Source organism: Pseudonaja textilis, chromosome 2 (assembly GCF_049901715.1).
Source record: "Pseudonaja textilis isolate UNSWEBS1 chromosome 2, rPseTex1.2, whole genome shotgun sequence".
In the NCBI taxonomy this organism is placed as follows: domain Eukaryota; kingdom Metazoa; phylum Chordata; class Lepidosauria; order Squamata; family Elapidae; genus Pseudonaja; species Pseudonaja textilis.
Window position 1 is genome coordinate 225,858,609 of NC_141991.1, and position 27,943 is coordinate 225,886,551.

General features: G+C 35.6%; 1 protein-coding gene across 1 annotated transcript in view; it reads left to right on the forward strand.

Annotated features, from left to right (window-relative positions):
• PDE8B (phosphodiesterase 8B) overlaps window positions 1–27,943 on the forward strand; it is a 52,112-nt gene that overhangs the window by 10,666 nt on the left and 13,503 nt on the right. Inside the window, exons 2-15 of the mRNA XM_026714474.2 lie at window positions 8,976–9,035; window positions 9,747–9,937; window positions 12,971–13,030; window positions 14,143–14,200; window positions 19,408–19,496; window positions 20,794–20,872; window positions 21,544–21,684; window positions 22,181–22,269; window positions 23,430–23,490; window positions 24,107–24,158; window positions 25,274–25,351; window positions 26,106–26,182; window positions 26,564–26,728; window positions 27,770–27,815. Of these exons, the coding sequence (XP_026570259.2) occupies window positions 8,976–9,035; window positions 9,747–9,937; window positions 12,971–13,030; window positions 14,143–14,200; window positions 19,408–19,496; window positions 20,794–20,872; window positions 21,544–21,684; window positions 22,181–22,269; window positions 23,430–23,490; window positions 24,107–24,158; window positions 25,274–25,351; window positions 26,106–26,182; window positions 26,564–26,728; window positions 27,770–27,815 (1,246 nt within the window). The remainder of the gene's footprint in view (window positions 1–8,975; window positions 9,036–9,746; window positions 9,938–12,970; window positions 13,031–14,142; window positions 14,201–19,407; window positions 19,497–20,793; window positions 20,873–21,543; window positions 21,685–22,180; window positions 22,270–23,429; window positions 23,491–24,106; window positions 24,159–25,273; window positions 25,352–26,105; window positions 26,183–26,563; window positions 26,729–27,769; window positions 27,816–27,943) is intronic.

Consider the following 27,943-nt stretch of genomic DNA (forward strand, 5'->3'; position numbering starts at 1 on the left):
TCAATTTGTGAGATTTCTTTTTCTGCCTCTTCCTCTTTCCCTCCAAAAAATTCTGTATAAAATAATTCCGCTTTCTCAATTGAGTCAATTCTATGTCTCTGTTCTTGCCATGTGAACATTAAACCTTCTGGAATCAGCCATCTATAATTCACCTCTTTTTTAAGTAGCATTTTAGTCAGGAATTGGTATTCTCTTCTCATCTCTCTCACTCTTCTGGGTATTTGTTTCAAGACCACAATCTCTTTGTCTTTATATTTCAATGTTTTCTCTTTTGCCACTTGCTATATTTGCGTTTTAATGGCTTTCTTTGTAAATCTAATGTGAACTTCTCTTGGTAAGCTATTTCTTATCGCATATCTTGTGAAAACTCGATAAACCTCATCTATTCCATCCATCATCTTCTCTTGAGTTATTTCCAAAGCTTCAGCCAGTATTTCTATCATTATCTCAGCTAGGTTTTGTCCTTTTTCTTCCTCTATGTTTTGGAATCTAAGATAGAATTCTGATCTATCCATCTCCCATCTCAACATACCACTTTTATCTTGTTCAATCACCATTAATCTATTATCAATATCTCCAATCTTCTTGTCTCTTTGTTTATCTTCTTGTTCAATTTTTTGGAATCTCTCATCATACTTCAACATCATTTGTTGGATGTTCTCCAGTTTTTTATCTGTTTTCCCTGTTCTTTGTTCAATGTTCTCTGTTCTTTGTTCAATGTTCTCTATTCTCTTTTCAATATTCTCTGATCTTGCTTAAATATTTTGAATTCCTTGCATAATCATCTGCAGAGTCACTTTTTCTTGTTCTTTTTCTTGCTTTAACATTGTCTGTATTGAACGTTGTCCTCCAGATGGTGGAGAGGAAGAAGTAGAAGTTGAAGAACCAGGAACTGTAAGTTTCCTACTCATTTTAAGCAATTCAAAATCTTCAGGTTCCTCTAAACCTTAATCCAATTGTGAAATAACAAATTGTAGTTCAAAATAAAAATAGTAGAAAAAAGAAGCCAAATAGTAATGATAAAAAAAGAAAAAGGGAGGACAAAATTTCTTCAGGTCCTTGTATAACTTAATCCAATCAGTAGTTAGATGAAGAAAAAGGCTTGAATAAAAAAAAAGAAAGAACAGGAAAAATTCTTCAGGTTCTTCAACACCTTAATCCAATTGAGAGGTCTCAAATAGAAAAGAGTGCATAAAAATAAACTAGAAAGGTAGATGAAAAAAAAAATACCAGGAAAGGAGAAAAAAAGACTATTCCCTTAAAAAAAAGGAAACATTAATACTAAAGCTTTCCCTCTAAAATAAAAAGCAAGCGTAAAGATTGGACTTCCAAAGAAAAAGGAAAAACAAAGACAAGCTCCAACAAAGCCAAAAATCTAAATAGCTATTGAAAAAAAAAAAGATAAAATGAAATAAAATAAAGCTGGTGAGGAGGGATAGCACAATTTAGAAAAAGTAAAAAGAGCACACTGCACTTTGTTTAATTATCCAAGGCTCTTATTATAACTCTCTTCTCCAAAAACTTATCACCCTTTTTTCCCCCTAGGTTTCAACACCAGACTCCAGCTGTTGATAGAAACCCAGAAGAGCACCTGCAATAATACTCTCCCATGCTCTTCCCTCTATCTCATCAAATAGCAATGTCCTTGAAAAAAAAAGTCTCAGTTCTTTCTTTCTCAGCTTTGTCTGGTCACAGGAGAAATAGAATATTTCCAAGCCTCTAGTTGGCAGTGTTACAAAGTTTCTTTGCTTTCACTTTCCCCCTCCTTTTCCAAGCAAAATATAATAAGAATTAATTAAAAAAAAGATATTTTAAAAAAAGAAATAACTAAAAGGGAATCTCTAGCCTAAAATGTTACAAAATCACAAAGGAGAAAAAAAATAGATGGAAAAGAAAAAAACAGTCCAGTTTCAAAATATAAGATCATGTCTAGAAAATCCAGCAATGAGAAAAAAACATTACTTTGAAATTCCTGTTTAAAATTGCTGCTTAATCACTTCTGTCAAAACTTTTACAGATTCTTTCTTTTCCTTAGGGTGTCCTTTCAGATCTTAGAATAAAGAAAAAGTTCTCACCAAACCGGCACACTCTCTCTTTCTGTTCTCTTTTGTTTTGGAGCTGTCCCAACTTCAGCAGCTTTAATGGCTGCCTCTTTGCCACTGGCAGGAAGAGCTGCTCCTGGATCTACCAGGGACTTTGCGGTATCCCTGGGATCGAAAGGATGCGCTCTTCACTTTCACCGTCTCTTTGGGACGGTTTAGATCCGATAGGACCGTCCAGGAGCAAAGATATCATTAGTGATCTCAGGCCTCCAAGATCGCATGCTGTATCGTCGCGACGCCAGCTCCACCCTCCTCAAGAACCCACAATCTTTTGAAGCAGGCTGTTCCATTGTTGTACAGATCGTATCATTAGAGTTTTCCTTACATTTTACTGGGATTTAGATAGCTGCAGCTCATACTGTTACTTCTTGTCTTAGTTTCTCTGGCCAGGAACATAGTCCTTGCCCATCTTTCATGAAGATTCCATTTATATATCTGGATACTGCTTTCATGTCTCCTCCTAGTCTTCTTTTCTCCAAACCAAACATTCCAAGTTCTTTCAGTCTGTGTTCACAAGGTATCTCAAGTCTCTATCAGCTTTGTCAGGGGGGATCTGTTTGTGCCCAGGTGTTTGCCTGGCTTGTGGTGTGGAGATTTTTTTTGTTTGTGAGTGGAACAAGAAGATCTGCTTGTAAGTTTTGACGTGGTTTCACTATTCACTCAAGTCCCGATAAAAGAAACTCTTGAAATCATCAAAAATAAATACCAACCAGCTAAACACCTCATGGAACTAGCAGAACACTGCTTAACCAACACATTTCATATACAAAGGACAAAGATAAAAGCAAATTGAAGGAGCCCCTATGGGATCACCACCGTCACCTGTCATTGCAAACCTGTTCATGGAAGAATTCGAATCCAGAGCCCTGGCTAACACCACCCACAAACCCAAACTATGGTTAAGATACATCGATGACACATTTGTGTGTTTGAGCTGGAGGTAACAGATCCCCCCTGATACTTCCAGCTCAAACACACCCAGATGAAACCTAGCTTCCTAACAAATGATAGCCGTCCACTTACTTGGAGCCAAGCTGCACTAAAAGCCTCGAATACAGGAACACAATGTTGCCAGCCAACCAAGACAAAAAAAGCCACAAAACAGACAGAAGATATTAGAAACACCAATCAAGCAGAACACAGCAAACTCCAAGACCAATAAACACAGACCAAGACTCCCAACCAATCAGGATGAAGAAAAAACCATTCTGGCACAGCAGTAGGCTAGCCCCAAATTTAAAACTGAAACAACTGTAAAAGTCTGACTCACAGACGAACACAATACAGAAGCCTGATGATGGCAGATGAGATTCTGCCGAAACGTTGCTACAACTTTAAAAGCACAACTATAATGACATGGGAAAATACCCAAACAAAGCTGAATACCATATCTATATATATTACTGAATCACTTATTTTGAACATGATTTGTATATTTCCTTGGGTAAAACAATAGGTCATTATGAACACATGCTATCATCTCCTATGTAAGAAAAAAAACATAATTTTACACACACACACACACACACACACACACACACAATATATATATATATATATATATATGATATATATATATATGTGTGTGTATAATATGTTTTTTTCTTTATATAGGAGATGATATATATATATATAACTGTTTTATAAGAAATATGTGTGTCATGTTCAAAATAAGTGATTTAGTCCCAATAGTAAAAAATACAAATGCAGTCATATTAGTAACTTCTCCATAACAAGTCTAGGGATTACTCGACTTTTCTTTTCAAGTTAGTTTTAAGTCTTGTTTTCTAGTTAGTTTTAGATCTTGTTTTAGTTGAATACTGCAGTCCTATCATTATGTTATTTTTCTGTCATTTCATTCCATGTATATAAAAAAAGCATATTAGTTCCATTAAAACTGTGTTACAGGAAGAGCCTGCTATTTCAGGTTTTGGCTTAAATTGCTGATAGTTTTGTGCCAGTGTTCCCTGTTTCTAAGGATACTTTGGAAATGTGGACAGAGGTTTCAACATAAAGAAATGGGGTAACATATAGTGTTCTTTCAATAATAGCAAGGAAAATAAAATGAAATGTTTATTAAATGCTGGAACATATGGATTGCTTCTTCTCTGATGTATTCTCCTCCCCACTCCGCCCCAAAAAGCTAGGCTGGATTAATAATCAAGCAATCAGCCAAAAGCTCTTTATATAAAAAACACATTGTAGTGAAACTATTCTGTGAACTGGATTTGTTTTAGTAATGTGAAGTAATGTTTAGTAATGTGATAGTGTGTGTCTCGGAACATTGGAAACTATCTTATGCTAATTCAGTCTAAATAGAAGATATTAAAGCCATCCAGAGTCTTGGAATAACTATTTATTCAATGTGCAGGAATGGGTATGAAACTGTTCTTTTTGAATAATTAAAGCAGTTCATGGAAGTTGTGGGTCTGCAGATGTGTCTTGGGCTGAATTCTCTGCTTTTCTTCTCTCTCAAAAGAGGAATCCCACAGGAGTGTGTGATGTTAGTGCCAAAAATAGAATACAGAGCTCAAGGATAAATATTCTGCAAGCATGTAGTACGTGGTCCCAGAATCTGTCAGCTGAAATGATACCTCAGTACCCCAGAGATTAACTGAGCTTTTAACTCCTGCTGACGTCATTCAAAGTCTTTTTGTTCCTATCAGGGTAGCCCTGACAGCCATTAGGTTCAGGCAGCAAATATAGCAGTATCTTTAACACCACCATTGCCCTCAGCTTTGGAGAATGGCCTTGTGGTTGTCAGTGATGAAGTAAGCTGCTCTTTACCAACATACCCCTTTGTTTATTAAAACTGGTGTGTCATCTGTGCATTATAAGCACCCACTGTCACATCTAGTTTGACTCTTAGAAGTTTGCACAATGGGATGGCAATGAAGGAGAAATATTGGTGAATCTCATTACCACTTCTGTCACGAATAATATAGGCTATGTACTCCTGACAAGTCATGCAGTACTGTTCAATGCCGCAATTACATTAGAGCACTGTGTCTAGTTTCCCTGGTACTGTACAAAATTGGAGTTGTTCTAGTGTCCAGAAAATTATAGTCTTGAAGAAAAATGCATAGCGCTTCCAAGAAATCAGTAAGAACTATTGTTCTGGAGATGATTCTGCCAGCCATAAGAAGCTATTTGTGTGGTATTTTGAAGTCTCTGCACAGAAAAGACATTAAAACTTAATCAATTATGAAAATGAAGAAAGTTTGTTATTCACTGTGTGTCATTAACTTTTAAGTGCTTTCACATTTCTTTGTTCTAAATTCTTTAGCAGAAATGGATGAATCAGTAGCATGGATTGATGCATACGCTCGGAGGATAAGGGACGTCATGATACTGTTCCACTATATTTTAGGAACAGATAATTGGATACCTAAATAAAACTTTAGAATTGCCTTACTCTGAGCTGAGATTTCTATTCCACCATCATGAGTAATTATGGGCAGCATCTTTCTAGGATGCGGGAGAGGGATTTGGGACTTTGTGCTCATGTAACATGTACCCCGCCATGGTTGTTTGCACAGGTGGGCAGTATGAGGTAGATGAAAAATCAACTATCATGGACTTACAGTACAAAGCTCTGTCTTATATAGGTATGATGGCATTGTACAAACATGTGCAAGGGAGGATGCTTTCATCACAACACATAGATGCTTGTTTTGTTATTCTGAGGTTTGTGGGAAAAAAAAAGATCAGAGTACAAATCAATGCTTCTTTAAAGGTTAACTCGATTAGGGCTACCAGATTTGGGTGGTGGAAATCAAAGGAATCACTAACTGGCAGGAAAGAATTACGAACTTCTATGTTTTTTTGGCCATCTAGTGTTTGTCCAGATTTGTACTTCCCCAGAGCTGGTTGTTATATATGAAATAGTAGAGAGCCAGGTTGGTGTAGCGATTAAGGATTAGGCCAGATATCTGGTGATATGGAATTCTATTCCCTTCTTAGCACAAAGCCAATTGAGTGACCTTGGGCCAGACACTTTATCTCACTCCTAAGAAGGAGACAACAGCAAATCCCATCAAAAACAAACTTTGCCAAGAAAACTGTAACTACCAGATGTCTACACTGATTCAAAGGCCCCCACCCTGAGATAGTAGTTGGAACTAGATGTTAAAATGTGTGCTTAAAAAAAGAGACAGAGTATTTAATTGGCATACTTCTATGTCCAAATTTTGTTTCTTGTTTACAGGAATCATATTCTATTATAGAGAGATGAGAGTATCTCAAGAAGGAGAACTCCTGAGATACCTTATACAGCACTCATTGTTATGAAAAAAAGTCTGTTTAACTATAGCCTTTTCCATGTTGATATGTCCATCACCACACCGCATTCCGCAATAATAAAAAAAAAATGGTTGCATTTAAAATGCCTACCTTTAAAGACATGTACTATGTTGAGAATAGCTATTTGGAGTACTTGTTATGAATATCAAACAAGCCTGTCTTTAAAGGAAGAACTGGCACAAGAATCTTACAATAATACTAATTTAACTTGCTGCGCAAAAATTATCATGAAATTGGCACGATGACAGCTTTGTACCACTCTTTCGTGCAGTGCAGCCACCATTTCGTGAGCTGCCATTAATGTAAATGCTTAGCTACATATTACTGACAGTGTTAATGAAATGTACATACATTCTGCATTGTGCTTATGGTGTAACTCAGTAAGAGAGTTTGAATTGGGCTAATTGAGCAGCCTATTAATGTTAGAATAAACAATTTAGTTTACTACTAAAGAAGCATCAATGAGGCAGATTATAGATTAGGAAAATATAGGATTCGTGTTGAGTATTATTTCTTGATGTGTTTTTCTGGGATACTGTTTTTGGAAGTGTTCCAAACAACGGAATATTTAGTCCAATAAAAGTGGAATTGTGTCACCATATTAAAACCAGTTATAATTCTTCATTTTTCAAATTTTCTTCATTAAAATTTCATTTCATTTTATTTTTTTGGCAACCCAAATAGCTTGGGTGAACTAGATTCATGCTGAAGGAGTGGATCAGGTGCATCTGGGTCCTTGCAACAGTGACTCATGCCCTTATCATAGGGCAGTGCCTAATGTGGTGTGCTTTACTTTGGGCTGTCATGAAGACCACTAAGTTGGTCCAGGATTGCATCCAGCCAGTTCCTGGCTAGTGACACAGCTACAGTGCTTTTGTAGATGTTGCACCGATTTCTATTAAGTTTAATAGAATAACAGAGTTAGAAAAGACCTTGGAGGTCTTCCAGTCCAACTGGAAGTCTTAAGCAAGAAACCCTATACCATTTCAGACAAATGGTTATCCAATCTTTTCTTAAAAACCTCCAGCATTGGAGCACCCATAACTTCTGGAGGCACTGATGAATTATTCTAATTGTCAAAAAAAATTTCCTTAGTTCTACGTTGCTTCTCTCCTTGATTAGTTTCCATCCATTGCTTCTATTCCTGTCTTCGTCTGCTGTGGCTCCCTCTTTTTTGTGGCAGCTCCTTAGATATTGGAACACTGCTATCACATCACTCCTAGTCAGTGGTGGGATTCAAATTGTTTTACCACCAGTTTGGTGGGCGTGGCTTGGTGGGCATGCTTTGCCTATAGAGACTCGCAGCTTTCCCCCACGGCAGCTGCTACAGCACCAATCAGCTGAGAGGATAAAGAAGAAAAAAGTACAGGGGAGGTTGGGAGGGCCAATCCTACACTTTTCTCTTCTTTTTCCTCTTAGCTGAGGATTTTTTTCCTCCTCTCAGCTGATTGTTGGCTTTTTTTACTACTGGTTCAGCTGAACTGGTCCGAACAGGTAGCATACGACCACTGTTCTTAGTCCTTCTTTTCATTAAAGATTTTATTAAAGTTTCTGGTTGCAATTCAAAGTTCTAGTTAATCTATGAAGTTCTATATGGCTTGACTCCTGGATACTTTAGTAACGTCTTCTTCAAGCTGTTCTTCATTACCTGGCATTAAAGAACCTATCCAGTATGATGTCAATGGGAGGGCAAGCTTGGGATTCCTTGCCTAAGAGAGATAGTGCTGATGATAAATCCTCTCAATTGTTTCTCCTTTAGCTGTGAAGGGCTCCCCCTGCCCCAAAGGATAGACAATATTTTAAGAGGATGGAACAAACAGTTATGTTCTGTCAAGTATTTGTCAAGTAATGGGATCATCAGAATTTGGGCTGTGGATTAGTTGCATTGTTTGTAGAGGTTTTATTATGTTTAATGTTACCATGGTTTTTATTAATAGTGGTTATTCTGTTGGTCATTTTTGAGAACTATCCAGAATTTAACAATGGAATAGAAATTTGTCAAAATGACATAGTGTAGAGGTGCTTTATGTCTTACAGGAATAAAAATCTCTTTGAACACTGAAAACTAGTCTTCTATATAGAGAAAAGGCTTGTTAGACTACAATTGAGGTGTGTACCTGACATTTAAATTGTGTGAATGAAACAATAAGCAAGACTGTTCTGACGGAATGTGATTATGAAATCACAAGCCCCAATCATTTCCATAGTCTTTTCCTGCCAGAAGACTAGTTAATCTGATTTTTTGCAAGAGCAAAATGTGATTTTGCCTGAGTTGTTCTAAGAATAACAGGAAGCGTTCCTGCTTCAGAACTATCAATAAATATAGCTGTGCTCCCTAGCAGGAAAGCCCAGAATTCTGTACAGATAGGAAAGAATAATTCAGTACCATTCTTTTGGCTTAAAACACAAACATATGTATGACTATGCTTTGTTTGAAACCAGGACTGTAGAGAAAAGCATCATACAATAAATTATTTTTATGCACTAGTTTAATCATTGTAATGAAATGCCATTAATCTAGACTCAGAATGGGACAAAACAAAGTCTTATATGCTCCTTTTTTTTTTTTAGCAGTCTTCAACTACTGAGACAGAAATTGGACCTATGAGACTGACACAAGATCCTATTCAGGTAGGACTTCTCTTACTTGGCAATAAAAAACCTACCTGTCTTACTTTACCAGTAAACATTCAGTGCTATGGTTCCAGAAAAACGTTTTGTAGGGAGCTTCTTTATGTTGAATCAGACAGAATCCTTTAAAGATACTTGGGAGGTATCTTCCGAGAGTTGAAGAAAGTCTATAGTTTAGATAGATAGGTAGATGATAGGTAGATGATAGATAGATAGATAGATAGATAGATAGATAGATAGATAGATAGATAGATAGATAGATAGACAGACAGTCCGTCTAGATGTAACATAATTTTATTCACTGAACTGAAAGGGGGAGGTAGTGGCATCATTATCTTCTGGACCAATGATGACATTATTAGTAGTGAAATAGACATACCGATAGTTAAGAATAGAAACTTTATAGACACATTCACAAGCCCACGGACATCCCTTCAACAATATAAAGCTTATGCATTTAAAAGCAAAAATAATATTCAAATATGTACACACATTTAAAACATTGTTTTTTACTTCTTGCTTTTGAAAAGTAAATGCATCTATGGGGGCTCTAAAGATTTTTTTAAAAATTTAATACTAAACATTACTGAGTCAACTATACTGTGTAAGAAGTTAGTTTAATTGTTTTTTTATTTTATTATTTTATTGCCATAGGCCAAAGTTATTGTTTTAAATGCATAGTAATTTTAAACTATCTTCTGTATTTTATAGGTATTGTTAATCTTTGCAAAAGAAGACAAACAGAGCGATGGATTCTGGTGGGCTTGTAATAAAGCTGGGTATAGGTGTAACATTGCTCGGACACCAGAATCAGCACTTGAATGCTTTCTTGATAAACATCATGAAATAATTATTATAGATCATCGAAACCACAGGCACTTTGATGCAGAAGCCACCTGTAGGTAATTACTTGTTTTTGTATTTCATATGACCCTGGCAGTATAGGAAAATACTATTATGCAATTTCCATATTCACTTCCTAACTTTAATGACAAAACTGTTTCTGGACAATTGAGTGGGATATCATATGATGAGATGTTCTTCCTTATGAAATCAGTGTGTGAAATCTCTGAATATAAAAAAAAGTTAGATTTTAAGACAAGGATTTATCAATTCTCTACATGGGCATTTCTGGGAAAGAGGTAAAAAAAATCAAGGTGATAGCTGCACCCTTTGTACATGTGTTACATGTGCAACATATGTGAAAAAGCAGCAGGGCTTTGATCATGGAGTCATGACAACTTCCCACTCTGTGGAAGATGTGCCAGAATCTTATGGTACCACAGCATTTCTTCCTTGTTCTGTGTTCCAATGAGAGGCATAAAGTCGAATAAAAGACATTCCTGGCTCTCCATTAACCAAAAATTAGATCAGGAGTCTTGCTGAGAAAGTGAAGATTATGATGACTAAACATAAGTGATGGTTGGGTCAGATGCATCTATATTGCAGACAGTTACTTACATAGCAGTGCAGTCAGTGATCTGATCCTCCAAAGTCCACCCATTAAAGCACGGGGGTCAAACTCGATCATGTCATGTGACATCACGTGACATATTGTGCCTTTTTTGCCTTTGCAGAGCTGGGGTGGGCGCAACCTGCGCATGATGCATCCAGCCCACAGGCTGCCAGTTTGACACCCCTGCATGATTAAGGCGCTTATGAAAATTAAATTCCTGTATAAACAGTAGAAGTACATTCTATTGATGATTGCTGGCCAGTCAGATGAAGCATAAGCAAATACAACAAAAGTAACAGAAAATTAAACATGAGACTACAATCAAAACCAGAAACAATTCACTTATGGGGAGAGGGAGAAATTGCACTAACTTGTTGATAAAAGATATAGGGATTCATTTGAGCTGTGCAACTTTTTATTTCTGGACCCTGGGGCTTCATACATGTTATTTATAGTAGTAGCATCATTAGTAATCTGAGTAGTTTCAAATATTTCATTGTTATTCTGCTATATTATTGCTATATAAAATCCAAGAGTGCTGCTCATCATGACTGCTAAACAAAATTTGTCTGTGAAATATGTAACATTGAACTGACAGTGGGATAGGAGGAGTAAGATCTATATTTCATCTTCTATGCCAGAAAAGGGACATGTTTAATTTGACTCATAAATCTCTGTAAAAGTTGCAAAATAATAAGACAGGGCCTAAATCCTCTGTTGTATGAGAACCATAGCAGCAAAAAAATTCAAAACAGTGGATCTTATCATGTCTAACAGCTGAAGGAAATATGTCAAATCTGGCTAGAAAAAATGCTTTTGGAATCTAATTTTTGGTGGAAAAATGGCAACAGTCAGCTGGACTGGCATAGAGAAGCATAAATGAAGATTCTAATTTATAGACTAGGTTCTGAAGTATACACAAGCATGTAATTTGTCCACTTCATATACTACAAAAGAGACAATAGATGTTTTGCTTTAACACTGTGTCTAAGTTCTGCCTAAAACTTGTATCTTCAGCTTTCAGTACATGTGTAAAAAAATCAAGGTACAGCAGTAGAATGATGAAAATGAGGCTGATATTGCTTTCCTTGGGAAAGAACATATGGTCCCATATTCAGGATCTTGTGACAAAAAAGTCATTGTTTTGTTATTATAAGCTGAGTGGAATCAATAAATAATCAGTCAGTATGGGCTTTGATAGAACCTTGTTCTTGTCAGCTTTGTAGAAGCCAAAATGTTAGGCTTTGAACAACCCATATTCCTTCTCTGACTGCTGACCACCATCCATATGGTCCATTTAATGTTTCAGTTGAATTATTTCTGAGACAATATCCTTCTAAGGTAAGAGTTTTAGCCAATATCATTTATTTAGAATTCAAAACCTGTTTAATAAGGACTCTTCTTATTAGCCTGCATAACTGCAGATATGCTTTCAGTATATTGGTTCTATGTGATCCAATCTTCCTTTTCAATAATTTGTTTCAATTTAACAGTTTATTTATTGTTTCATCTTGGGTTTTTTAAAGCAACTTAGGTCTGGCCTTTCATAAAAAATTGCATTTAAGCAGGAAAAATCAAAGGTATAAGTACTGATCAGGCGAGACCTGGCTCAAAAACAGTAACTGTGAGAGGGATCTTGGAGTCCTAGTGGATGATCATTTGAATATGAGTCAGCAATGTGCAACAGCAGCCAAAAACATTAATACAATACTGGGTTGTATAACAGAGGCATAGAATCAAGATCACGTGAAGTATTAGTGCCTCTTTACAAAACCTAGTAAGACCACACCTGGAATACTACAACTAATTTTGGTCATCATACTACAAAAAAGATGGAAATTGGAAATTGAATTTGGAAAAAGTTCAGAGAAGAGCAACTAAGATGATCAAAGGCCTGGAGACTAAATTATATGAAGAACACCTCCAGATTTTGGGTCTGGGTAGTCTAAAGAAAAGAAGAATTAGGGGTGACATGATAGCAGTATTTCAGTATTTGAGGGGCTGCCACAAAGAAGTGGGGATCAAATTATTCTCCAAAGCACCAGAGGGCAGGACAAGAAGCAATGATTGGAAACTAATCAAAGACAGAAGCAACCTGGAATTAAGGAAAAACTTCCTAACAATAAGCACAATTAACCAGTGGAACAGCCTGTCTTCAGAAATTGGGAGCACTCCATCACTGAAGGTTTTTAAGAAGAGACTGGACGGTCACTTGTCTGAGATTGTATAGGTTCTCCTGCATGAGAAGGGGGCTGGACTAGAAGACCTTCAAGGTCCCTTCCAGCTCTGTTCTATTCTATTATCAAATAGAATAATGAGACAGGTAAAATAACATCTGATTTACTTGCTCTCTTTATACAGTGTAAAGACAGAGAGAGAGAATGAGATTCACATAATTATGCAACCCATCTTAATATGTGTTTGGTAAATTTTTGTAAATAAAATTGTTCAAATATGGCCTGAACTTCCTTCATTCCAGGTCAATTCGTGCTACAAAACCTGCTGAACATACTGTGATAATAGCGGTTACCTTACAAATGTAAGTATTTCGGGGACGCATGCTTATTTGATGTACTTTTTTAATGGGTATGGTTATTCAATGAATAAGTAGCAGTTTCTCATGAACATCTTAGTTTATGTCAGAGGATAAGCTGAGGCCCCACAATTGCATGCAACTCTTTAAAGCCTGTGATGTTCACCAAAGACCACCAAATATTGTAATGGTTAATGAGACAGAAGGAGAACTATGTAGCTTTCAAATATAATTACGCTTGATTTTAATTAAATGTAAACGTAATAAAAACTAGCTTTGTTCTGGCGAAAGGTGCTACTTTCTGGACTGCCATTCTCAAGACGTCACTGAAGTTCAATTTTTTCTTGGCCTAGAAAAGGATCAGCGCCATTGGAGGATTCCTTTAACACATAAATCATTATATGGGTGAAATCTCATTCAGAAACTATTAGGATGCGTCATGATTGCTCCTGGAAGGAGACTTCCACATGAACTGAGATCAAAGCAAACAGAGCTCAAGCCCTCTCTGCAGCAAAATTTCTGACAGTGGTTCCAAGAGACAAGTTCAAACTTTTTTTTACCATAAAACACCTTACAAACTACAGCTTTGTTGGGTTTTTCTGTGCCCATCTCAGGAATGCATAAAAAAGACCAAATTGTAGAAAATGCATAATAGTTGGGAAGCTGAAGTAAATATATCCATCATGATTTGTCATTTTTGAATTTAACAGGAATATTTCTTCGGCAGTAAGGAAGGGTGCCTCTCCATGTCTCTGGGTTTTTTCCCCCTATGGCCTCCAGAGCTTCTCAGAATGATATTCTCAGTATGGTTTTTCATGTGACTTTTTTTTTTTAAAAAAAGCAAAAGATTGACATACCAATTTTGATTTTTAAAAAAATCAAGGAAAGAAAAACCAAGCCTTTTAGTTTTGCTCTCTCTGATGATGTTACTACAGTTCTGCCATTCCTTCTGTAGTCCGTAGAGATCTTAACCCTTCCACACACACCCCAAAAAATACAACCAGAAAAATAGGATTTTTCACTTGATTGATTGATTCAGTGCCGTCAAGTTGGTGCCAACTCTTAGCAACCACATACATTGACTCTACTGACTGATAATATATTTTGTATTTCTGTAGATCTGCTGGTCAGGAAGAAGCTTCTGTTCTCCCACTTCTACATGCAGGATTTAATAGGGTATGTTAAAGTTATTGTAGATTGCTTAGGCCATAAACAATTGATTTATCAACCTTCATGTCAACATGACATTCATGTTGTTGTCATGCAAGCATTTGTTGCATGTGAAAACTGCAGCCCCTTCAGCTCCTCCACATTTTAGTTCATAAGTAAACACAAAGTTATAGATGTAGTATTGCTGGCTAGATCTAAGGAGGTGAAAAGATACTGACAAACAAATTTCTACAAGCCTGGACATGATTTCCTGTAACAGAGATCAAGGAAAGTGTGTTCAGTTTGAAAATAAGGTTGTCTAATGGGATCACATAAATCACCTATAACTGCCTCAACCTCTGTGTTGATTGGAAAAGAACCCAAATAATTGGTTGGCATTTTGCCTTCACAAGCACTATGTAAAGAGAAAATAGGCCTGGGTGGTGGGGTTAGGAAGGAGGATCATACCTTTCCTAGCAGCACGTTGGACTGTGTAAAAGAGGCAGATTTCAGAAATTAAAAAGAAAAATATGCTACACAAGGAATTGTTGATTTAGGATCACAGCTCCTGTTACTAAACAAGGCAGTTATTAAATGACTCATGCCTAATTTTACTACCTTTTTGGCATGGTCATTAAGTGAATCACTGCTATTGTTAAGTGAATCACATGGTCATGAAACAAATCTAGCTTCTTAACTTAGTTTGTTAGAACATTGCTGAGAGGATCACGAATGGCAATGACGTGTCCCTGAGATGCTGCCACCATCATAAATACACACCAGTTGCTAAGCACCTGAGTTTTGATCATGTGACCTTGGGGATGCTGCCATGGTTGTAAATGTGAGAGGGCCAATGATAAATCACTTTTTTCATCAGTGTCGTAACTTGGAATAGTAGCTACACAAATGATTGTAAGTTGAGGACTACCTCTAAAGAAATAGTTGCATGTAGCAAGTTTGTATTTTGTGGCTGGCCATCCCACCTAAACATTTGGTGAAAATGTGAATAGGCTCTAACATTTCCTCCTGAAACCATCCTCCACTGGCATGAATCATATCATCTGTTTCTTTCTTATCTTTCTTGCATATTTGCACACTTGTCATCAGAGCAGCAACAATGATAACCAACTTGTTCAGACAAAGTCCCCTGCTATCATTAGCCTGTGCAGTATATTTCATGAGCTGCAGGGGAAAAAAAGATAAGAATAGCAAAGAATGGACATTAACATAATTATTGAATAGGTAAGAGAGGCACTTCCTATGCCTCAGTGATTAACCTGAACTGTTGTTTGTTCAAGGAGGAAAAAACTGAGACTCCCTCTTACCTTATCTGATAAATAACCTTCTTTCCTTCTAAACATAATTCTTTATAAGTAATGTTATAATTATAACTATATAATGAAAAGTAAATTAAAAGTATCATACTAACCAATTAATAAAACATATATTTAAATATTAGAATTATCTTTTCAGAATAGTTTTTTGTTATCTAATCCTGCAATGTATATATGCATACTTTACCGTTTTTGCATATGGTCAATAAAGTAATAAATCATCATCTTTTTCTTGAATGTGTTGGGTATAGTAGACACCAAAGACCATGTTTTTATTTGTTCTTTCACTTATATTTACCCAGCTGATCTCTACAACGTTACTAACTAAGTTCATTCATTTGGATTTCTAAGCAATAGATACTGTTTAACATACAACTTAATATTTTCTAATTTTACTTTTGAATATATTGCACCTTTGGTTGCTATATTCTAACGATGGGAATTTTTATACCACTAGATTTCTGATACATCTAACAAATCACATGTACATTTCTGTATGGGGAACTCAAACACATCTTGTTTATTTCCCACACTCTGAATTTTAGTTCAGAGTATGGGAAATAAACAAAATGAATTCAAACTCATAAAGGTTAGGCACTGCATGGGCCAATGAACTTTATAGGTCAATGTTCTTTCTGGATTTTTCCACGGAGAGGTTTTAAAAGCTCAGTTTCACAAACACTCCCACATTCTACAATATACAAATGTTCATCCAAGGTCCTTATTTCAGAGTTTTGTTTCAACCCTAATCAAGCTTGATGCTTGTTCTGGCAAAGACATATTTATATGTCCTTATGAAATACAACCTATTTCATAGCCAGCAACACATCACCTGGATAGCTTACATCCCAGAAAGAAAATATCTTCCACTGATATCATTTGCAGAGCTACTCTTTCAATTGCAGTATTCTTATTTCTATTTACTCTCCTCTTTCATAGAGTGGAAGGATGGGTGAGAATTTCACCTGACCTATGGGATCTTGCAATTCTTTTCATGTATAGTTTATCCACTTATATTTTAGGAAGAGAAATTGCTGGTGGGCTTGATAAATGGTGATACTATATACAGTTAGACCGCATTCTCCTCTGTCTTTTATTGCAATGTCTCTTTTCTTTGAACTAAAAAAAAACTTGCCCATTCTCATTAGTTTGTCCTTTCGGGTGTACTGTACCTGGCAATTTGGTGGCTAAAAACATTTATAATGCATCTCCTGAAGATTTTAGCATCAGTGCTAAGAGATACAGTCCTTCAGATAATCACACGTTGCAAGGTGTACTGGGCATTCAAGGTTAACACAAATGCTAAAATTATACCTGGAAAATAACTTCCAGTCAGTGCGGGCTTACTTAGTATTGGGTATTAGGTTAGTAGCCTAACTATCATAATTTTCAGCAGCCATTTTCAAGACATATTTTAAGAGTATCTTTATCAAGAGCATATTACAATATTCCTGTTGTGATGTCACAAAGGCTTGCATAATTGTTCAAATCCTATTTATATAGCAATTATTTCTATTGATGATGTTGCTTACTTTTAAACGGTATTGTTCCTGAGGTGCAGCTGTCATTTGTATATGCCTATTTTATTTTTTATTAGATTTAAGTACTGCCCCTCTTGTCTAAAGGGGAGAGTATTATACAGAGTGGGTTGGTGGAGGCTACAGTTATGACATGAACATTGGTATTTTTTTCAAGACAAAACAGAAATAAAGAATACGTGGCATGGTTTTAATGCTACATTTCTTTCATTGTGTGCCTCTGAAATTTCTTCAAAGGTTTGTATTGATCCTGGGACAGTTTGTTCTTATTTAGGGCATGTATAATCAGAAATAGCATCTATCAAAGTTATGTGTCCTCTTAAAAGAAGCCTTTTTTTCAGTTGTATATTGCTACAGTATAATAAACAATTTTACTGGCAAAATCCATTATCATCAATAGGCCCAAAATAGAATCTTGGAAATAACAGGAAACCATAATTATTTTGGCTATGATTTATTATCTTTATTTCCTACAGAAATGCCCATGATGTTTGAAAAAACTATAGTTTTCATATCCTACCATATGCCTGAGATTCGCACAAAGCATCCTTTTCTTATTTCATGCATTAATCAAAAGCAGTTGAAGTTTCCTGGCAATTGAATTGTGCCATGGACAAATATTCTGTATTAGTAAACATCCATGTTATGTGATAGTTAGTAATTTCTATTAGGAAGTGCTATCCCCTGCATGCACATCACATGCCTCTGCCTATGCACACGCCCCCTGCATGCACACACAACCCCCCGCACACTGCATGCCTCTGCACATGCATGCACCTCTCCCCCTGCACATGCGTGGCTAATATCCAATAATCGGCTGGTGGGGGCGCGCATGCATGTGCAGTGGGGGTCTTCCAGGAGACCTCTTGCATGCCAGCAGAAGTGGCTCTGCGTGCACTTCCAGCACGCATGCCATAGGTTCACCATCACGGCTCTATATCAACAATTTATGTGATCAACTTAAAAGCAATTGTGTCCTTTGTGTTGATGACATAAAATTATTCAATACTACAGATAATTCTGTTGTTTTGCAAAGTGACCTCGACTATGTGTCTGAATGGTCATCTATTTGGCAACTTCAATTTTTGATCAATAAATGCTCTGTCTTACATATTAGTAAACGTTATCAGAATGTCAAGTATAAGCTTGGTGGCATTGAACTAGCTGATGACCATCACTTTGTCAAGGACCTAGGTGTACTTGTCTCTGATGATCTATGCTCAAAAGTTCACTATAACAGCATTGCTAAAAAGGCGTTAAGAGTTGTAAATTTAATTTTGCACAGTTTTTTCCCTGGAAACATTGTATTGCTAATTAGAGCTTATAAAACGTTTGCTAGACCAATCTTGGAGTATTGTTCAACTGTTTGGAATCCCCACCATATATCTGACATCAGTACAATTGAGTGGGTTCAGAAGTATTTCACGAGAAAAGTCTTGCGCTCTTCTGTACAAAATAGAATTCCCTATGCTACCTAGGCTCTAAATCCTCAGTTTGGATAACTTAGAACTGCATCACTTGCAGTCAGACCTGGGTATTGCATGCAAAATTATATGCAGTAATGTTTTACCTGTAAATGACTTTTTTTGTTTTAATCACAATAATACATGCACTATCGACTGCTTTAAACTAAATCGTTCTAAACTTGACTGTAAAAAATATGATTTCTGCAGTAGAGTTGTCAAAGTCCGGAATGCTTTACCTGATTCAGTTGTTTCAGCTACAATTTTTCAGTTTCAGTCGCAAATTGACTTCTGTGGAAGTTTGGTGCTTAATTGGTTAGTAGAGAAGGTGTGCATTAGTGCACTAATGTGCCCACCGTCCCTGTCATAGTATTTTTTTTCTTTTATTCTTGTTTTTGTTTGACAAATCCTAATGAATAAATATTATAAATTCAGGCACCAGCTTCTAGTGCAGAAATGCTTTTACCTCCACAAAAATCCCTCTGGAGCAATAGAGAACACCCAGGAGACTCTTTCACATTTCCTTAAATTGGTGCTTCGGAGATTAGTGATTAGTTATATCAACTGGATTGCCTGGCAGCTGTAGAGAAAAAAAAAAGAATCACCAAATGCATTGCTTTGGGAGATGCAATTGGGCCACATCTCCAAATACTGTTCATGCCTCATTCAAAGACTCTTCCATATGGCTCAAAGCATTGCTATTATTAAGGATTGGAAAAAATTCAGGAGCCAACATCGACATGTTTCCCCTATATTGTTTCCCTTTTAGAATTGCATTCCCTTAAGTTTGGTGTTTTGCAAGCTAAAAGTATTTGTTGTTAACTCATCAGTAGACAGATTATTGTAGAAGTAAATTATTATAACCAGTGACCTCTAGTTTTTGTTTTCGTATTTCACAGAGATTTTTGGAGAATAACAGCATCATTGCTTGTTACAATGAACTGATTCAAATAGAATATGGTGAGGTGCGATCACAGTTCAAATTACGGTATGTAAGCATATTTGTTACCATTCATCCCCTAGGTTAATATAAAAAACAGAGTCCTAGTTTTATATTGAGATAACTGTCCAGATGTTTGGCAGAATAAGAAGAATGGAAATTAATCAAGGAAAGAACAAACCTAGAACTAAGTTAGAACAAGTAATCAGTGGAATGACTAGCCCCCAGAAGTTATGGGTGCTCTAACACAGGAGGCTTTTAAGAAGATATTGGAAAATTATTTGTTTGAAATGGTATAGGTTTCCTTCTTGATCAGGGAGTTGGATTCGAAGACCTCCAAAGTCCCTTACAGCTCTGTTATTCTGTATCACCAGTGCTGGGTATTTATGTTTTAAGAATAGCTTTTCTGACTTTTGAATTGTACGTTTATCATTGTTCAAAGAAACATAATCTAAAAATATAAGCTCAAATATCTAATTGCATATATTTGAGGAATAATTTGCCAGATAGATTTTGCATGTGGATTTTTTTCCTTCATCCAAGAGTCTCTCAGGACTCATCTATACTTCCATTACCTGTGCATCCAAGTATCTCCAGATCAGGCAGTTGCAGAGAACAGCTGGGACTAATTTTTTTATGCGGTTTGATGGATTCCATTTAGTTTATGGTTGTAGCTTATTTGTTTGTTTATACGTTAAGCCTATCCAAAGATTTGTCTATTTTTTAAATGTATTTTTATTTGAAAAATCAATGGAAATATTTGCCTCTGGGAGCAGCACCAAATGTTAGTTGGTACAATCTCAGGAAGATACATAAAGATGTTTCGACTGCCCGCAACTTTTATGGTGTGGGTTGCCTCCTCCTTCTTTACAATGTGGAACTCTAAACTTCCCTAATCAGAACATTTTCCCCACCAAGTGCCACTTTGTGTTAGGTTGCAAAGGTAGACTGATTACTGGATTTCCACCCTCATGTAAGATACAAATTGTGACATAAATAAAAACATGCATATTTAATATGTCTGAGGAAACATCTGAAAAAATGTGTGTTGAGTCCATATCTTTCTGATTTTTTTCCCTCCCCCCCCCCCCATACTGTAAAAAGTTATAACTTCATTTGGGAAGTAGGATCTATTTGTATATTACTGCAATAATAATAGCATATCACTCATATATTAATGACATTAATGTTGCATAGTTTAATAGTAGACTAATATATTCTAAACAGTAGATTTTTACCGGAAGGTGACGTATTTCCATGAATTTGCAACAGAATTAATCAGCTGTAGCATCCTGAATTGTTCAGTCATAGATTCTAATAATTTCTATTTATTGATTAATTACAGGGCTTGTAATTCGGTATTCACTGCACTAGAGCACTGTCAGGAAGCAATAGAAATAACTAGTGAGGATCATATCATTCAGGTATGGAAAAAAGCACAACTCTCCTTAGAAAATTTGTTTATCCGTGTCACTTTAAACTAATAAAATAATCACCGCTTTTGCTTGTAGTATATGCACACAGGTATACATTCTGTTTGGATATTATTTGTTTAGGGAGGTAACATGCAAAATGTTCTGTATTTTATTTTGGAACTCTTTTTTATAGGTGCATTTGCACTGAGCACAAAGCAAAGCCTTCCTATTTAGGTGTAGAGTTGTAATTGCAGGAATGTTCTAATCTCGGATGGCAAACCTCAGATAAAGAATGTTTCCAAGCAAATACAACTCAGGCAAACAAAGTCACTAATCTAAAGGAGGATTAGAGAGAGGAAGTAAACATACGTTCGACTTTAACTAGAGATAATTAATTGTGTTAATTACTATGCTAAACAGTAACGAAAGTTAAGCAGTAACCAAAGTTAACCAATGATTGAGGATAACTAAAAATGTGTATAAATACAAGACTAGACTCCAATAAAGATCATCATGATTCAGTTGATCATGATCAAACACCTCGACTGCCTCGTCATTACAACATTTAGGTATTTGCTACGAGGTTTCCCACACTGGCATTGTGCAAACAGAATATGAAATTTATCAAACTTTGATTTAAAATTTTCTGTACTTGCTTAAAAACTTTTTTTTTTTTACAGTATGTTAACCCGGCCTTTGAACAGATGATGGGCTATCAGAAGGGAGAGTTAATAGGGAAAGAACTTACAGAGCTTCCAAAAAGTGACAGAAACCATGCAGATCTGTTGGATACAATCAACACATGCATCAAAAGAGGAAAAGTGGGTGATAATTACCCAATGCTTTTTGCATTCTTTAATGTAATTTATTTATTACAATCTCAATATGAGAAATCACTGTGATGTGGATTCCCCTTTACTGGAGAGGATTAGGTAGAGATTAGGTAGCTATTTGCCATGGATGTTTTAACTCACAGCAGAAGGTTGGGCTCAGTGCTGTCTGACCCCTTTTATCTCTATAAGTCTATGGAGATTCTCAAGTGATCCAGATCATGGTTGTCCCAAAGGTGCTTTTTCATGAGGCAACTGGACTTTCTTGGTTTTTTTTTTAATAAAAAAGTCCATTTTCCTCCTGAAAAAGCACCTTTGAGACTTTTATCTCTAGGATTCTTTGTATGTGTGGTACAGTATGAATATGACATACTGCATGAAAGTGTCAGAAGGCCACCTGACTGAGAAGGACTGCCACAGACTTTATTGTTTTTTAGTAAGGCAGATTGGCTACTTTTTTGACTATGGCTTCACTTGATTTGTTTAGGAATGGCAAGGAGTTTATTACGCAAGAAGAAAATCAGGCGATAATATCCAACAGCATGTTAAGATAACACCTGTGACAGGCCAAGGAGGGTAAGTATGTTAATGAAAAAGTGCATTGACTATAAGTGATGTGTATCAAGTTTGCTTATTTATTGTATTTATAAGCTATAAGATTGCCTCTAGAATCAAGTTCTGTTGACACGGTTTCTCTTTGTTTTAAATCCAACCAGGGACAAGTAGCACCTATCTTATAGGTTGCATTTCTGCACTTTTAAGTTGACAAAATAACTAAATCTGAGTAATATTATCTTTAGATTTTCATTCAGTCACTCACTTATTCACACATTCATTTAAAGTGGAAATCAGAGTAGATGTACAGTAGGGGGCTCCCATCACTTTCTCTACCCTTAAACTCTGCCCCGAAGGAGTTGAAATAATTTGTTCTTCACTTCTTGCTACGTGGTCTCTGGCACTTTGGAAGACCAAAAGGCTACGTAGCAGAACTCAGATGACAAATGTTGCCATCCATGATGGAGCTTGTTAGTTTTTTCTTCTATTTCCTGTAGAAAAAAAAAATAAATGTTGCTTTTTCATTATCTCAGAATTCATTAATTGCATAATTAAACCTCAAGCTTATAAACTGCATTGAAAATATAGAATGTATTTAGAATATGAGAAGAAAGCAGAAAAACCCCCAGAAAGAATGACAAGGATACTTAATACTTAAATAAGTAAACGCTTAATACTTAACTTACTTTACAAGATGTACTTTAGTGAAATATGATAATGGTATATGATAACTTTAGTCCCTGATCATCTGTGAATTTACAAAAGATTAAAGTTGACCATGTAAAGGAATTCCATCATTGGAAAGTCCAATATCTTTTGTTAAATTAAAATGATAATTGGAAGTTAAGGATTTGATTATCTCAGGCGTGTTACAAACTTTATACAAATTAAATGCCATTTATTTCATTGAAATGTTGGAAGTTTTTGTTGCAGCCTTACACAGAGTTTTGTTAACATCAGTTGCTCTACATGCACAGGATTCTGCTAGAAGATCATCTTCTGTTCTTGATCCCTTTTTTCCTCACACCAATATTTGTCTGTGCCAATTATAAGTTATGAGTATTTAACAGAATGACCTCAATAACTGCCATAAGCAATAAATTCAGCATTGACATAAACTAATTGGATCTAGTTTTTTTTATACTACATTTAATAATAGTGGATTATTTTTATATTCATAGAAAAATTCGACATTTTGTATCTATCAAAAAACTGTGTTGCGGCAATGATAGAAACAAACAGGTATGATTTTCCCTTTATACAATTGTTTGTCACCTTCTTATTAACAACTGGATGTTTCCAAAGTCTTAAATTATATTTTATTTAAAATATATGTGTCAAATCTCATTATCATAAAATGGATCTTGAGATAGTGAACTTTTGGTGCAAGATGATTTGCATTTGTTTTAGCGGCCTTTCCTATGCCTTATCATATACAGCTAATGAGGTTCAAATTTCTCTATTTTGTAGTGGAATGTTATGGTATTTCAAATTATACTGTTGTAGTAATTCATATTCAATGTAATGAGGAGGTAGCTATACAGAGATAACAACTGGTTCTACTTTTTAACAAATGATATATAATATAAGCACAGTAGAGATGGGAAACACTTAGTCCCCAACAATAACTTAACTTTCCCACCAAGAAAGCTGAGAGAAGACAAAGTCGATTCCCTGAACACCTCCAAGTTGCAACTGTCTGAAAAAAATATTTTTTGGTGGCCTTCAACAGTTTCTGGTTAAGAAAGTTAAGGGAGAGTCACTGCTAAACACTCTTTGTGGCTGGTCTTTATCTAGCTAGGACGGGAGCTTATATGTCTCTTTTGTGTTTCCTTTTCCCTTTTTCATATAACACAAGACGTACAGGATACATCATGATGAAAAGTGCGCAGGAGATCAGTTTCAATCAGGTTAGAAAATAGTGTTTCTATTATTTGAAGAATCAGAACCAGTTTCACTATTAGGCTGAAGGATCCTTTATATATTATGGCACTTATGCAGAGGTAATTGATTCTGGAGTAGAACTTCTGTCTGAAATCTGGAAATAGCTTAAACTCGTTACATAGCAAAATAGAAGTTATTATTCTTTAGTAGACTGCTTCTATTATATATGAAGAGACTCTTAAGTTTTTTCAGTCCATGTATGTTTTATTAGACTGAAAAATATTATTTTCAATGTATGCAATAAAATGGAAGAATGTTTCATTAAGATAATTTGTGACATAATATTGCAAGAAAATAGAAGAATATAGAATTAAGAGATTGACTTTAAGGGTATAGATTATGCTTGTGTGGCATAGGGCCAGGCTACTTACTTACTTCTCTTACTGTTTCTGCCAACCTCACCAGATCTAGTACAGAGGGCATGCTCTTCTACGCCCCAGAATCATGCCTTCTCACTGCCTGTACCTGCTCTGTGGAACTCTCCCATCTCCAAAACTTGGGTGGCCCCAATCTTTTTAGCCTTTCAGATTGGGGCAGGTGGAACTGAACTCTGCTAGTATGGATGTTTAATTGTTGATGAATTATTGGGTGTCAAAGAGGTTATGCTGGGGAAAGTGTTCTTGGTTTTAATCCTATACATTGTGTAGAGACACTTGCATGGAATGGATGACTATAAGAATGCTATAAATGCAAACACAAACACATATACATGGATATTGCGGATAAATACCACTCATTTAGAAAGAAGATACTATAAAATAATGCATGTATAACTCATGGGATTAATGTATTCCTAGTTATTCTCTGATAGGTTTTTTAACAATATATTATCTTTAAAACAAATCAAGTTTAGCATATAATAAGGCAGTAGTAAAAATTGGCTTTGAAACTAAGAAATTAAAGAAGTTGTTTCTTTGTTTTCTGTTGCCCTTTCCTATTTATTTGAGGAAAGGTTCATTTTTAAATTTCTGATCTGTAGTTGGGAGGCAATTTAAAAGTCAGTATTTTAATATGGGGACAAAAATGTGGCTGTGAAAATAAATCCTACTCCTTTTTAAATCCCTTCTTGCAACATTTATAGATTCTCACTCCTTCAGATGCAAGAACAGAAGGAAGGAATCCATTGATGCTAAATCAATAACTTCTCAAAGTAGTGATGGTAAGAAATGAAATATGTGGAAGATATTATTCAGAGCCCTATGTTAAAAGGAACTGCAACTGATGATTTAAGTGATTGGCATTTGATTTAATATTTTATTGTAAACTTTTTCCAACTATCTGGGCTATTAAATAGCAGGAAGAGGCAGGGTAAGTTTAAACAATGGGAAAAATAGACAATTTCTTACTTTTTAATCATACAGGTAGTCCTCATGTACTGATCATGATTAGGACTAGCAATTCCGTTACTCAGCAACAGAAATGCAAAGTGAAATGTCATGTTACCATGCCTGATCTACAACATTCAGCTATGGTCCTTAAATGAATCACCCATGATCATTGGACAAGTCATTCACATGACTGACTTGCAAATTCTTGCTGACTTCCCCACTGACTTTGCTTCTGGGAAGCTGGCAGTGAAGGTTGCAAATGACAATCACATGACCATAGGATGCTGTAATGATCATAAATATATGTTGATTGCCAAATGCCCATAATGCAATCACATGTCCAAAGGGATGCTGCAAAGGCCACATCTTCAAGGAGTGTTCATAAATCTCTTTTTTTCAACACTATCAGAACTTTGAATAGTCACTGAACCAGCAGTGAATAGGTAAGAATAACTGCATAGGCAATATAAGAATGTATTATTTAGAACAATCTAATTTAAAATAATACAAAGTATAAGAGAGTAGCGTCTTTAAAGTTTTCAAGTAGCATTTTTAAAAAGCCTAATTCTTTTCCATTTAATGCAGCAACAAGTTTACAAAATCATCGATATTCATCAATAGCAAGAATCCACTCCATGACAATAGAAGCTCCAATTACAAAGGTATGAGGCAAAGTTTTGCTGACGTCATTTTATACATCAACAATCCTTTGGAGAGAAAAAAAGAGCACATCTATTTTTATTATACTTACTGAAATATCAATTCATGTCACACAGAGATGTTGGGATTTACTATAAATAAGAGTTTCTATTTATGAATTGTTGGTTGCTTTGCACCAAGTCAGTATAGTGATTTTTGAAAATATGCAATTATATTTTAATTTAATTGATTGAAGAATTAGTTAATCATTTAAAAAGCCAACTCCTTTATTTGATTCATAGTTCTTTTACATGATAACTCAATATTGCATATAGATTTTATAAATGCACTGGGTTGAAATCAACAATGGCTTTGTTATTTCTTTTCCCTTTGTAATTCTACAGGTTATTAATATAATCAATTCAGCTCAAGAGAATAGTCCTGTGACTGTGGCAGAAGCTTTGGATAGAGTCTTGGAAATCTTACAAACAACAGAACTTTATTCTCCACAGTTAGGAACCAAAGATGATGACCCTCATACTAGTGATCTTGTCGGAGGTCTGATGACTGTGAGTAAAGAGACATAAATCACATCATCAGTTTCACTAGTAACATTGGTGGCTGGAATCCAGGCTCACATGAACAGGTTATCATCATCAAGGGTCCTTTTGCTGTATATCTCTACCATTAAAAACACGCTAAAAAGAAATGTATAAAAGCAAGCAGTTGTGGCCATTGCAGGAAAAACAGTTCTAGGTTTTTGGTCATAAGGAGAATAGAATTTTGTGAGAGACCTCTTCTAGATTAGCCTTTAATGAAACCCCATTAGCTAAGATTTGTGGAATACCCACATCTTTCTTTTATGAATGCTGGAAAGTGTGGTAGAAGAGATTAGTTATTATCATTTCATTTTTAATTGAAAACTTCGTACCTCCTTTAGTAGACCTTGAAGAAATAAAACAGTATGTCAGGATTCCAGGACTCAGTATAATTAAATCATGATTCTCAAGCCAAATTTTTAAAAACTTCAAAGGATTTATTAGAGGTGACATACTGGCACTGCCTGTATGAAGCCAATTCTGGCATATGTAGTTTACAGTCACCTGTGACTCTGTTTCCCCCCTCCCTCCTGGGTGTCTCATAAACCAGATTTTCCAACTGAGCACGTTCACGGGCTGGGTGTCATCATTCACATTCTCCAATTAAATATATTTGCAGGCAAAAGGTCTGGTATTTTAGTTAAAATCTTTTAAAGATTAGAGTTGGAATGTACTTTTGCTTTCAAACTGCTGCACTGCTCCTCCATATTTCCTTCCTCTCCCCCTTTTTATGGCAACAACTAAAACAGGCATAGGAAAGTTTATGAGTTGACACAGTACTTATTGGATATTGGTTGCACTGCATTTTCAGTGACTTTTTGCAGATTATGTGCAAAATTTATACAGACATATAGACACTTTTATGATTATTTATTTACATTCAGATAGTATCTATTAGCAATGTCATTATCTTTCTGTTTAACTATAATATTTATAGTGCATTTATTGAAATGTAATTTCATCTTTTTTCCATTGAGGTATGAAATATTTTTCTTTTCTTCATTATTTCAGGATGGCTTGAAAAAACTGTCAGGAAATGAGTATGTATTTTCTAAAAGTAAGTTTCTATGTTAAACTCTCTTTTTATTTGTTCATTCGTGTCAATATTGCAGAAAAATTGCTTTTGGTGAAAAATCAGAAATACAAAACTCTGATTAACTTAAATTATTTCATTAATTGTCTGTT